This window comes from Ascochyta rabiei, chromosome 2, assembly GCF_004011695.2.
Source record: "Ascochyta rabiei chromosome 2, complete sequence".
Lineage (NCBI taxonomy): Eukaryota > Fungi > Ascomycota > Dothideomycetes > Pleosporales > Didymellaceae > Ascochyta > Ascochyta rabiei.
In genome coordinates, this window is record NC_082406.1 from 713,858 (window position 1) to 727,432 (window position 13,575).

At 49.3% G+C, this 13,575-nt stretch overlaps 4 protein-coding genes across 5 annotated transcripts, besides 1 other annotated feature; 2 read left to right on the forward strand and 2 right to left on the reverse strand.

Moving 5' to 3' along the window:
- Positions 1-776: 776 nt before the first annotated feature.
- Positions 777-4,610, reverse strand: EKO05_0001167 (uncharacterized protein; the record flags this gene model as incomplete). Its single annotated transcript, XM_059635605.1, has 2 exons — positions 777-2,562; positions 2,620-4,610. 2 exons carry the CDS (start codon positions 4,608-4,610, stop codon positions 777-779), a joined length of 3,777 nt encoding a protein of 1,258 aa, XP_059491588.1.
- Positions 4,611-4,931: 321 nt separating this feature from the next.
- EKO05_0001168 (uncharacterized protein) lies at positions 4,932-6,608 on the reverse strand (the record flags this gene model as incomplete). Its single annotated transcript, XM_038937496.1, has 2 exons — positions 4,932-6,097; positions 6,152-6,608. The coding sequence occupies 2 exons, from the start codon at positions 6,606-6,608 to the stop codon at positions 4,932-4,934; spliced, it is 1,623 nt and encodes a 540-aa protein (XP_038801924.1).
- Positions 6,609-7,797: 1,189 nt separating this feature from the next.
- On the forward strand, positions 7,798-8,400 carry EKO05_0001169 (uncharacterized protein; the record flags this gene model as incomplete). The annotated part of the gene is made up of 1 exon (XM_038944908.1): positions 7,798-8,400. The coding sequence occupies one exon, from the start codon at positions 7,798-7,800 to the stop codon at positions 8,398-8,400; it is 603 nt and encodes a 200-aa protein (XP_038801925.1).
- Positions 8,401-9,025: 625 nt separating this feature from the next.
- Positions 9,026-9,065: a tandem repeat.
- Positions 9,066-9,120: 55 nt separating this feature from the next.
- EKO05_0001170 (uncharacterized protein) lies at positions 9,121-10,068 on the forward strand (the record flags this gene model as incomplete). Of its 2 annotated transcripts, none has more annotated exons than XM_038937377.2 (3): positions 9,121-9,200; positions 9,251-9,328; positions 9,404-10,068. In XM_038937377.2, the coding sequence occupies 3 exons, from the start codon at positions 9,137-9,139 to the stop codon at positions 10,066-10,068; spliced, it is 807 nt and encodes a 268-aa protein (XP_038801926.1). The 2 variants fall into 2 exon arrangements, with proteins under 2 accessions (XP_038801926.1, XP_059491589.1); XM_059635606.1 differs by having other exon boundaries at positions 9,121-9,196.
- Positions 10,069-13,575: the final 3,507 nt, after the last annotated feature.

Genomic DNA, 13,575 nt, shown 5'->3' on the forward strand with positions numbered 1-13,575 from the left:
TCAGACTATCCTAGCTTTCGACCGATAATACACTAGCAGTATGCGTGGAGCTTTCGACTTTTGTGACTTAGACAAACCGTTCAAGACCAACACTTCGCAATAGCTTCTTAGAATACAAAGCAAGATCTCGGAAACCATGACGACGAAAGATTCAAGGGCCGTGTGAGTCATTGAGCGATCAACAGTCACGTATACGTACCTCGGCTCTCACCAGGTCACACTCCAATGTACGATTAGGAAGCTCGGCTAGTACGCACCAACCACGCTCTTAAACAAGTGCGCGAATAAACATTTTGCATACTTCGCAACCTACACATGCTCCGTGAATGTACACATGTAACTTGTTTTCAACCAATTAGCGAACGAAGATTCCATCCTCATTCTGAGGTCAAACGCGGACTCCAATAAACTGCAGATTGAGAATCAGCGACGAGACTTCTCAACTGCAAGGTCGTACAGTTCATCCAAACGATTTGTACAGCAACAAATCAATGTCATTGTTCTCCTAAACTGTGGCTTCGCCGATATGTGTCCCGGGTCTAGCGCTAGCCTTGACAACAGCTGATGCTTTATCTAATTGACTGAATTACTCGGAGAAGAACATGATGGTGGAAGTAAGACTATACCAAGTAGGTCTTGCCGGGCTATAATCAATGTGTGAGCTACCAAGCTAAGCAAGAGTCCAGTGGTATGCTCAATCTCGTCCCTGATCCATCTCTGGGTCACTCAATGTAACTCGCCTTTATACATGTTGCTCTCAAGTCTATTCTTGGAAATTAGAGAAAAGCAGGCGTATCCTCCCTCAAGAACTTGGTCGTGCTCTTTCTCACTCCTCGTTCAAGTACTGTGGTGCTTTTTCGCTCTTTGAGAAAGCACTCCGCCATTCGCTGACCTGGTGTTGTACTGCCTTCTCGCTCCTCTGTCTCGCTCAAAATCTGGTGTTCTCCATTCTCGAAATCAAACTTCGGCTCGATAACAGAAGCTATCAAGCGAGGTGAGGCTTTGAGACGTAGCGCTGGGCGATGAAGTTCAGATGCTGGTCTAGGAGGAGGAGGCGTGTTGCGTAGGTCGAATGCACTTCTGGGACGTCGTGAGAGTTTCTCAGGGGACAGAGGACGTATAGTTGCGCGTAAGCGGGGGCGGCCAATCGTAATTACAGCGAGACCCGAGTTAAGCTTCGAACGACCCGGGTCTGCTACGTCGGTATTGTACTGCGCCATCTTGGTGGAGCTTCCGTTCAGAAGCCCCGATGAAAGCGGCTGCAGTGACTTCGGGCGAGGCACTAATCCTATAGGGGATATGTGCGGTCGTTTGTAGCCGCCCATTGATGGTGGCGTAACGTTCTCCTTGCTCTGCAGTCCTTCCGTTCTTCTCACGGCAGTGTTTGGTACGTGGTGTGCAGTCGAGCCGGTGGCTGGAGCAGAGAGATCAGAATAGATGACCTTGGGTCCAGGTGTCATTTTGAGTGACTTGAAAGACGATCCAATACTGCTAGTTGGTGATTTGGTATGTTGCGATAAACTCGAGTTGTTGCTGCTTGAACGCCTTCCGGTGTTGAAAAAGGGAAATCGTTCGTTCATGTGTGCAGATCCGTGAGTGGCGAGCGCTGGCAGCGATGCAGAAGACTGACCATTTGGCGTTGACGTCTTATTATCTCTATGTACAGAAAGGATTGAGGTAGGCGTTGTTGAGAGTTCAAGCTTCTGTTCAAGCTTGGCTGGGGAAGGCGTTGGAACCGTTGTCAAGTCTTTTTGCGCATCGAGATGTCGATCCCTACGATCCATCACAACGGGGATTGTACTCAACGTTGGGCTCAATAGCTCCTCAGGACTGGTAGCTTCTTCAATTTGCTGCACAGCCTCAGGTGAGCCAATAATAAGCTTTCCACCTTCTCCTCGAGGTGTTGATGCGTCGAAAGAGCCTCGCGCAATAACTGTTGTGTCTTCAGAGCCGGTGTGCGACGTACGAACGTTTTCGGCCAAGTTGCCTGTGTGTCTCCCAGAAGGTGATACGTATCTTTCATGAATCGTGAGTTTCTCCTGACTGGCCGTCTCAATTCCCGAGACCTCATGAGACAGCCAAGCCTTCCAATCACGGCTGGACCGAGTCGAACTTGGTCGGTTTGGAGACGGGGTGCCAACGATATAGCTGCGTACTGACTGGCTGGTCAGAATAACCGCCGAGCCCCCATTGTGACTGTACTCGGGCTCGTAGGGGCTATTGAAGGACATAACACTATCGTTGGGCAAAATGCTCATACCGTCAGTATTGCGTGAGTATACACTAGGAGACAAGGGTGTTTGCATCGGATTTGAGGGTTGCGCCGTAGGCGACTTCGAGGAGCTTGGTGATCGAGAGTCTTCGCACATTTGGGTCGATGCTCGGCGTTGAGCAAAATTGGTCACAGTGAAGAGCCGATCTGTTTCCTGCGGAAAGTGAGGCGTTCCATTTTTTTCGAGAGGCGTCTGCCATCGACTTTTTGCCTTCGTCACCCTTATCTCGATTTGTTCGGTTGTTGGCACGTAGGTATCGATAGAGTGATCCCGGCTAACTGAGCCAGTTCTATCTTGTGTTAGTAGTGCGCCCAGTGCATATTGATTGATGTGAAAATGCACCCACTTCTTTTTAGAACCGTGAAGACCCTTGAAAATGGCCTTGTGCCTCTCACAATGTTCTTGTGAGCTTGATGAAGTGTCTGAAGAAGGGGTATCTGCATCTGCTTGTGTAATCGACTGATCCAGATAAGGCGATGATCGATGCTCACCCGGCGTGACGGCGCGTATAGTTGACCTGATGGCTCGCCCAAACAATTTGATCGAGCTTTTCTTGCCTTGAATACTGTGTGCCGCCACACTCGTTGAACGACCTGCTGATAGCTTCTTCTCATCGTTTGTGGAAAGGCAGAGATCTTTGCTGGCACTGGAATGCAGCTCGCGGCTCGTGAAGTGCAGTTCCTTAGTCTTGCTCGACTCAAACACATCGCTCTCTGCACCTGGTGTACGATCCGCTTGGTTCAACGATGCCTCGGCGGATTTTGAAGCATTGATTTCGCGCATGAGGGCCGAGAACACGCGCTTAGGGTCAACTGATGGCGTTGACGTTTCTTCGGCCAGGCTCTCCATATGCATAGGATCCTTGAAGGCCGAAAGCGAAAGATTGCGAATTGACTTCCTCTTGATGGGAACTGATGCTGTCTGGTCTGCGATGCTGCTGATACTGTCTTTGGCTTCATGAATGACAGTTAAACGCTTGATAGCGCGTTGCGTCAGCGTATCCCCCGAAGCTGATGTACCCCAGCTTGTAACACGAGATGCGGATACGTGTGAAACACTAGCTTCACTGTGAAGGCTGCGATTGCTATGGGCACTGTCGTTACTGCTACTACGTGATTTCGATCTGATGAGGTACGGGCAACTTCCCTCTAGAGACGGGGTGCGCGACCGCACACTTTGAAGCAGTGTATCATCGGGTCTTGGTATCTCTGTGAGACCGTTCATTTGAGATAGGATATCATCGGGATTCATAGCTCCAAAGTATTCGCGGCTTGCTTCGATCTGCTGAACTGGAAGGCTAGCTGATTTGTTGGAACTACGTCTGAAGACCCGTTTGATCTTCCTTTTCAGAGATCCAGAGAAAGAGCGTCCATCCTTAGCATCTGGTTTTGGCATAAAATCACTCACCGCGATGTCGATGGCTGGATCTTCAGTCGCTTGGTAGGTTGTGGAGAGAATCGGTGTGGTACTTGACATGCGCTTCACCTTGTCTTTCGACTTCTCCTGTCTCTTCTTGAACGGCGCTAGAAACAGGGATGGCTTGTGTTTGATGGATCTCTGCTGAAAGTCCTGAAGATATTTGTCCCGGGCTTTATCGATCGTATCGTCTAGTGCGACAGCTACGGGAAACCGAGGTACAGCAAGCGGAGATGGAGCTGTAATTCGAGTTGGCACATAAACTGCCGGTGTAGTACTCAGTGCTGGGTTGACGCTAGTTGATGGCGGCGTAGTCAGAAACTGAGCAGGCGGTCGAGCAATAGGTGACCCGGTCTGAACGCTGCTGGCATAGTACATAGAGCGCGCCTTTCTGATCTGTTGCGATGTGATAGAAGAAGCTGCGCTCTGCCGATTGGGTTTTGGTTGGGAGGCAGGGTGGGCATGCTCACCGGAAGTGATCGAGGGCTGCGCTGACAATGGGCGCGGCAATGACGATGGTCTCTCACTGCTGGGTGTAGGGTTGAAGGCGAAGGACTTCTCGGTATTCGACCCAGCTCCCCGGAAGAGGGGGTGTGAGCTAACCGTTTTTGTGTCATTGCGAGTCGGTATAGTCCGAATGCTCAACTCTCGCGGAGGAAAGTGACTTCCTTGTGACTTGAATGACTTGCGGCTTGCGGTGCTCTTGCTTCTGGAAAGCTCGACGCTACGGGTCGATTTACGCTCAATCGTCTCCTGGGCTTGGGATCGAGCAAAAGCCGCAGTGGCAGCAGCGAGGGCATGTTGTTGCGCCACATTCGGGTCAAAGGGCTCAATGATAGGCGGCGCATGCCGGTGGACAGTTGAGGTGGACTTTGACCGGCGAAGGCGAGCGCTGGCGTCGCTGGATGCGCGTGCGAGCATCGAAGAGGCGAGGTAAAACTGATTGACGGTGAAGTAGAGCGGTAAGGCGACAGTTCAACGTAGCAAAGCTCTGCTAAAGGGGTGTTGACTAGATGTGACCAAGGGATGTGAGAGAGTACGGCCAGAGTGCACACAACCAAGCCGCGGCAAACAAACAAATCGCAATTGCCTCGCCGTCGTGGCTGTTTTGTGTCCTGGTATCGCACCTACTTTGTTTCTCAAAATCAATAGATTGGAAGGTGCATTCGGCTCACGCGGACTAACGTAAGACTCGATGACATTGAGTCGATAGCATTTGGAATGAAATGATCTCGCGATGCATCAACGTTGGAAACTTATGGAGTCTCTCGATGTAGAGTGCCGGTGAACACCTTCACGCTCGAGAGCAGATGTGCTAGCTCTCTCCTGCATCTCAAACAAGTCATCTCCAGCTTCACTCTGTACTTCAGTATACGCAGCTTCCTTATCATCCACGTCAATCTTGAAGGTGATGATAGAAAGACCAGCAAACACCAGCATGCCAGCCAAGAACGGCAAGCCGAGCCATATACTGCCCATGCCCATACCCCATTGAAACAGCTGATTAAGCAGTGGACCGGCAACCAACGCACCAAGACTCTCGACAATTGCGATGGTACTCATCAGCTTGCCGATATCGTGGCTTGATTGCCCACCGACAACATGGATCGATACCGACCGCATTGCAGCATTGTAGCCTGTACCCATATTATAGACAAGGAGACCGACGATGAGTATAGCTGGATGTGCTGCAAGGCCGATGACGAGGAATGAAATGGCAGTCAGGACAATAGAGCCGCGAGCTATCCACAAGTCGGCCCAATGCGCGGGTAACCGAATGTAGTTTAGTAGCACGAAGTTAGCGAGAGGAAGAAAGATGGCCACAGCCGCCAGATTGGTGGCTGCACGGAATGACAACAGGTACGCAGCCTGTTTAATTTCCCAACCGTAGCGCTTCGATGCATAACGCACAAGTAATGTCATGCCTTGCCGGCCCAGTCTGTTCGCCATGAATGTAAAGACAACCAGTGCCAAGGTGCGGTCGCTCTTCAGGAACTGAAAGGCATCCTGAAAGTGTCGTAGTTGTTGACCAGGACTGAAGGCATGGCTCGTCGCCGGTGTCTGGACCACTCTCGTGTTGGTCTGCTCGTGCTTGGGTTCCTCGCGCATATGCAGTGTCTCAGGAAAGAACACAGCGAGCAGTACACCGGCCTGCTGAAATATCAGTGCCAGCACAAGGGGGTACCAGTCTCCGCTCTCCATCAGACGCGCAGACATGATGGGCGCTACTATCTCAGCAATTAGGACTGAGGCTGTCAAGTACAGAAATATAGTCGTTCGTTTCTCGGGAGGCGCGATGTCAGAGATCATCGTAATGCCAATGGCTGCCGCCACAATGGGCCCGCCGCCGATAAAGTAAAACACCGAAGACAGCCAAGTCAATTGGAGGGGGAGATCCTTGAAGTAGCCTGGAGGAAACATAAGCCCGTCTCCAATAGTAGGAAGGATTCAGGTTCGCTTACAGATGCCTAGCACCCAGGCGCTGTTCAGCTGTAGCCCCATCAAGCTCGCAGTGAAGATCCACTTCCTACCCACTTTATCTGCCAGTACGCCGAACGGGATAGCGAGGAAGATGCTAGGAATGGCGTCGAACATTTCCTGCCAGCCAAAGATCATAGCCATCTCCTGCTGCACTGCATCCACCTTGCACAGCTTCTCAAGTATAGCACCGTCCACACCAACGACTGAAGGGTCATTCTCTCGATAATAGCGTAGGCAGATATTGGCTTCGTATACGCGTGTTCGTGGGGCTTCGGCAAGGAAGGCGCCCATATCGATGATGGCTACGAGTGCGAAGGCGAGTACTACCATTATCACCCATGGCTTTTTCTTTTCACCGACTGCTGTGGTATGCGCCAGGAAAGGGAGACCTTCTTCTTCACTCGATGCTCTTGGCGAGTCCACCGTTTGTGGCGTCATGTTGGGGTACGCCTGCGTCTAAGGGAGGGCTTAGAAAGTGAGTGTGGTATATAGCTGACGCGTAGCACGTGTGCGACCAAAGGACACGATTCATTGACGAAGAGATAAAATTTTATGATAACAACAACTCTCAGTCATCGTTACGGTGGGCGGAGGAAACAGCCGCAGACGCGGGAGAAGACAAAATGCCCCGACAGTAACAGTCAGTGCACGTTTGAAGCTTGAAAGGTCTGAGCGTGCCTGGGGTTCGCCCAGTGCAATGTGTCGTGTTGCGAAACTCCGAGCAGCATATGCCAAGCCCTTTGTCAGCATTCTAAATTAGCCCCACCCCGCTGCTTCAGACTCCAGACCTCAGTATGTACGTGAGCTTAGAGCTGAACGAACGATTGTACGTTGTGCTATACTTACGCGCTTTTGGTCTCTCTTGCTCCTTTCAGTCTTGATGTCGTTGCCTGAATCCATCATCGAATGCCACACCGGCCGACACATCAGTCGTAGCGCCCAGAGCAGGCTGCATTAACGATTGATCTTATTGTGAACGGACATATTGATGATTCTCTCATATATCTCGAAAATGACACGGTAGTCATTGTGAGCCTAAGATACAGCTGTTATTCTAACTAGCTCGGGGCAAGCTTGAAGCGTCAAGCACCGGATCCTCTGGATCCCCTGTCTACAGTTCTCACATCGTTCTCGCACGAGCTACTCTTGTACAACTTCTCCATGAAAGACTCGGCTTTCTTGGAAAGGCGCATCTCTCATGTGTTCCTGATCCATGTGGTAAATCCCGTCTGCGCCTCGTGGCTATCCTAGTGGTAAACCAGGCAGGTGAGCTGAATTTGGTAGACATGGATGATGCCATTTCCACATCCAACAGATATTTCACTTCTCCGTAGTACTGACCGCCAATACAAACGAGGTCGCGTGCGGCTAAGCGGTGAACCCCAGACCTCGCCTGAGGAATTTCAATATCTCTGCTTTCATCGAACCCGTCCACCGTCTTCCGAACACCACACTCCAATTATAGACCCTCTCCCACTAACATCAGCGTAAGTCCAAAGCCTAGTCAGAACGATGTCGTAGCTTATGGATTATTTGGCTTGCGTAGGCAACTGTAGGATCTGACTAATGCATTACTGCAGGAAAAAGTACATTAAACGATATTCGTCACTTCGGCTACATCGCACCCATGATCGTCATCAACTTCATGCGCTTTCCTGGCGAAATCAGGAACACCATCTACAACTCCATTATTCGCGAACTCCCTCGGACCACCGCAGGTACCTCCCTACCTGCAATCGCCTACACCAGTATCCTGATACATCAAGAGTTCATGTCGCAGTATCTCCCGCAGATACAATTCGATATCATGTCAATGTCTGACATCTGGCACATGCACACAGTTCTCGACAATCATCCTTTGGACCTTGGGTGGCGCAGAATCACAGGACTGACTATCACCAACTTCACGGCCATTGCACATACTCAGACTCGAGCGAACGAGGTCATGGACTTCTTGTACCAATTCATATCACTCGAGAATTTGATTATCGACGTCACATTCTATGATCTCAATCATGGCTTCCAAGGTCGGATTAAAACTATAAACCACATCTTTACCGAGTTCGAACTCTTTCGGTTGCTCTCCTTCACCAGCCTCAAGTCTCTGGTCATCAACGTCAAGTGTAATGGTCTGTCTCCTACACCTGGCAGTATCGCTCTACTCAGCCATTTGGAGGATGTACTGAAATTTGATACTGGTGTTCGAGTTACTCTCATACTTTGCGAGTGAGTTACTGGCTGTTTGCGCATCGTTCTCATCAGTCCATGGTGTAATTCTTCTCTTGGATCGAATTTATGCTTAGACGGTAAAGTCAAGCTTTTACGGGGTCACGGTAAGAATCCATAGGGTATACTTGCGGTCCCTTCCGGTGGCGTTTGCATTCAAGACTCTATCAGCTCCCAGGATCTCAAGACGTACAGGGAAGGGTATAGATGGCTATACTGGCTCGCTTACTGTAATGCTCTATCTCGGACGGACATTGAGTGGAGGTGTTTGCGGGTGTCCGCATGAATGTCTTCACCTGGACACCGAACGAAGACTCGTGATGGTATGTTTGCCCGTCAACTCTTGTGCGACTGATGTGTTCACTGAACGCACATGCGATAAGACAATCAAAATGTTCCTTGTCATTTTCTTACATTTAGGCCAGTTTCAGCAAGTCTATTGTAACAAGTTCACTTTACTGTCGGTCTTTTCCACAATACATGCATATATGTATTAGGGGATCAAAATGTGCATGGGCTCCATTTTTTGGTGACAGCAAGCGCATTTGCCGATGATGTGCCTTCTTTCACCTACGCTGCGTCTGTGCAAGTGTTTGGCGCACACAAACTCCACTGAGAAACGATTTCCTCTTCTATATCTTTCTTCAACCTCAACTTCACTCTACTTCTCGTGATCTACATACCCCCTCTGTCCTTGCATCCTGTACCGAGTGCGAACAAAGCCATGAGTAGCTCAAGAAATGTTTCGCGCAGCTCGGAAAATCCCAACTGGCGGGCGCGCGTTTCTACCCGTGCAGATAGTAGGTACCACAACCCCTCGCCACTCTTGTAGCATACACTAAGTCCCATCTTAGCTTCTCTAGATGCATCGGCGCCTGCCTTTGCCCCACCGCCATCACAAGCGCAGGCTTTTGAAGCCCTCCTGGCTAGCGGTAAGCTCACCACTTCACCCTTCTTAGTGACCTGATTACCTTTGTGAGTGCTTTCACTAATGCGATTCGATGTAGGTTTTGCGCGCGTATCCATCACGGCCGAGCGTGAGTATCCCGCCGCCGCACCCGGTTGCCCAGCTTTTCTCAAGGGTGTGCGCTTTGACTCTACGAACTTAAAAAAGTGGTATGAGGAGGTACTCCCACATCTAGCCAAGTGCACGTTCATTGTCTCCTCCACCGCCGATGTCACGTACGGCGGCAGCATCTTCGGTTCAACGGCATTGCCACACATATACAATGCTGTGACAAAGGTAGAACTCCCCAAGTTCTACTGGTTCAGTGGCGTTGCTCTTAATCGCCATCACAACCCGTACTTGCAGATGTGTCGCAATCTGCCCAACCTGCGTGAGCTGTGCCTTACGATACAGACCGCTGGGCTGACAAGCCAACGTTGGCCGGAGCGTCAGATTGTTGCGCTCGAGCGAACGAACCCTGAAGCTGCCAAAGAGCGCATCGTTCTCTCAGTTCGAGAAGCCGTGCACAGATACGAGCTCGATGCCCTTTTTGCATGCACTTCTCTTCGTCTTCTCCGCTTAGAGTACATCGAGAGCGCCATGACGGCGTACTTCTGCCGGGTCGGCAATCCAGTCGATGTTCTCCAGAAGCTCAAGGTGTATCTGGCTCGAGGGTTTGCCCAAAGGGGTTTGGAGGTCGCTGTGAACCTCGCGCGCGTAGATTAAGTTCCGGGCCGATGCAGGCAGTATGGAGGCTGCAGAATATACAGTATTGGCGATCGTCCACGAAAAGTGTTTTCTGGCCTACGTACAATGATCAGAACGACCCTATCTCGGGGAAGTTGTGATGACGAACACAGTTTACTGTGATTGTGCACCTGACTCTTCCACCTTTGTGACACACGACTCAGATATCTTGTACGGATCATAGACACTGCCCTGTATTGGTATACCAATAGAATGAAACCTCGCATTCCAGATCATGTCATAGCCTATCCTACAGGTTTTACAGAGTTAGCCACAATACGAGCACAATTTTCAATAAGACACAATGCTACGGTATCACAGACGACTATTGCACACGAGCTTCTTTATTACACATCTCGTGTTGCCAAAGTAGGTGACAAGCTTATACCAATCGGCAGATCTACATGTGTAAGACATGAACGATTCGTGTTCGCAAAGCCTTCGATATTCGTGCGGCTGAGAATAGTAACCAATGACTTTAGCCTATTTTCTTAGCTGGATAGCCTTGCAACCCTTTTACCTGCTGTATTGTCGCACGAGGTATTGGAACCTAATCGGCATGTGGGAGAGGTGGTGAGGTGCCTGTGTCGATTCCGTGTGGTATAAATACAGCACGCGGATTGTACTGTCAATGGACGCAAGCCATTGCTGGTCAGATTTCATGTATTCAAGTCTCCTCAGGGCACCATGTTTCTGATCAGATTACTCACACTGGCTTCATTTTGTATTTCCGTTCGTGCTGTAGGTCGCGCCATCGTCACCAACCAGTGCGACGCACCCATTTACCTCTGGTCCGTTGGCGGCTCAGTCAGTTCGCAGACAATCCTTCCTAAAGATAGTTCGTATGGCGAGGTTTTCGCTTCCGATCCATCCTCTGGTGGAATTGCCCTCAAAGTCACTTCAAGTCCCGGCGGCCTTTTCACTCCCAACGCCAGCCAGCTAGTCTTCGCGTACAACATCGACGATACCCATGTATGGTACGATATGAGCTCCATATTCGGCGATGGATTTGCTGGAAGAACACTGAGGATCCAACCTAGCGACGACGTCTGTGAGAGCATTAGTTGGTATGATGGAACCACACCGGCAGGAAGCCAGGTTAAACGATGTCATCGGGAGACAAACTTGGAGCTAACATTCTGTACGGGACATTGTTTGCCAAGTTGGTGTAATTTATACGTACCTTGGCTGAAAGAATGAAACTGAAACTTTTACAGCACCTTGTGGAAATGCTGCACCGAACAATACACAGACGTGCTGCACGCATTGTATCGGAAGTCACCATTGTGTTGCACCGCAGTAATTGATTAAGAAGAGGTACAGTCGGCGTTTTTGGGTGACGTTGATAAGCTTAGCTGCTTTATGGGTGTAGGAATCGTCTTGAAACTCCATATAGTTGCAATAGACTTAATCAGGACCAACAGTTCACTGCTGAGGCCTTTTCCACGCACTACCTAAACAATCTAAGGAATAGGAGAATCCTATCATTGACCTAACGGACTCGGCTCACCCATTTAGATAAAAAAAAAGCTCTAAATATAGGCCGCAGTGGTGTATGCTTCCACTTAGAGCGTACAAAAAACCTTTGCAATTAGGATGTAAGAACAAAGTGTGATCTGGCACTGAGTTTAGACATGCATCTAGACTTGAAAATGATGTACTATCAACTGGAAGTCTTCGAGCTTAGTGCAACCTTGGACATGGTGAAAAGCAGGGTGTGGGTGACAAGGTCGTGCAATGAACATATTTCAAGCAAGATGATGAAATTGTGAGACTATTTCTATCACATTGTCTTAACAACGAAATTTTAGGCTTTTTAATACCATTTGTACAACCTTTGTATCATTTCTCTTTTTGCATCAACTGCGGTAGTAGCCATGCTGATCGTAGCAAATGAGCTTTTGCTTAATATTGCAACATTGCTGGATGCAATCGACCTACGAAGCATCAGCTTCAGTTGTCGAAATATACGTCCACTTGCGCAAGAAGGTTTGGTGCGCACGGCCTTCTTGCGTGCAAAAAAGCCGTGGGCTCTTGTTGAGACGATGTATCACCAACCTGAGCTTGTACGTCATTTGAGTATCTTCGCTTGAGCAAGCGTAGCCCTGAAATTCCTATGTAATTAATAAGATGGATTCTAAACCTTCTTCATCATCACTGACAGAGTTTACTAGGGAAAGCAGTACACTCTACCGTTCAGCTCTTACAAACGAAGGTTTTATCGCCTGCTGTGCAACTACATCATGACCACATTCCCATCTCGTTCCCATTCCATGTGCATCCTCTTCCCTGCTATTTTATATCTTTTAATGCCCTTACAACTCATGTTGGCATATGCGTGACCCCCCGACACCTGTAGCACTTCTGAACCCTTGTATTACAATCTCCACGGTGTACCACCAATTTCCCACGTATATAACGTATGCGCTGGAAATTAGATATACAGTCCTGCTTCAGCATCGGCCGTTATGCAACGAAGGTGCTGGACTGGATCAATAGACCGTCTCTGACGGGCTTTTGAGACAGTGAAATCAATGCCAGCATTGAAGAACACCTCCATCCTGCGAAGAGCCGGAAAAGTGCCACGTTTTCTCTCGAAACAAAGACTATTAAGGAAATCAGCAACATTGTAAACCGCCTCACTAATCCCCAGAATCTCCAGCATCGGCGGTAATATGGCTTTGAGGTTAGGCAGCGCGCGGGACATTCTTGGAAACCCACAAAACAATGGGTACGAGATGCCCACGTCTTTCAACACTGAGAAGCCCCTGAAGTAGAGGATTGCGTAGTCGTATGGTGTGAATATTACTCCAGACATATTCGCTGGCGTCTTCAATACTCCCACTTACTTTCTTAGTGCCTTCAGAGGTGCGAACAAAAATCTACTTCTAGTTTTATGGGTGATAGGTGGAGCTTCCCTTGCGTCGATAGAGTGAGGACGGCGAAATCCACAAGCCATCCGTTGCCGCATATGAACTCCTTGAGATGAGGCAAGATACATACCGGAATTCCCAGTAGTCCGGGTAAGCAATCCTAAATCAGTGTCATGATCCATTTCTCTCGGTCCTCGGTCGTCTTTGAAAAATGCTCGATAAAACCAAGGCAGCTTGATATAAAATCCTTGTGTTGCAAGACTGTGCCTGATGCTTTGTTCGGAGCGTGAAGGCTCACCATCCAACCATATGTCGAGCGTACAGTTCGTTTTTTGGTTTTGCTGAGGATCTCTAGAGTGAGCACGCGGGGACGAGCCTCCGGGTAGTAGAGTGGTTACAACATGTATTCGTAAATGTGCATGATGCCGAATGTAGGGTTTATGAGCAGCGTTTCCTGTGGTATGTGGCGCCAGCGGTGAGATACAAGAGACAGCATCGCAATGTCGCGGGCGCGGGAGAGAGTGGTAAGATTTGAAGCGATCAGCTACATTATTTCTATCAGCAGCTCGTATATGTGTATTGGTGCCAGCATTTTGTGAGCCAGTACCGAATC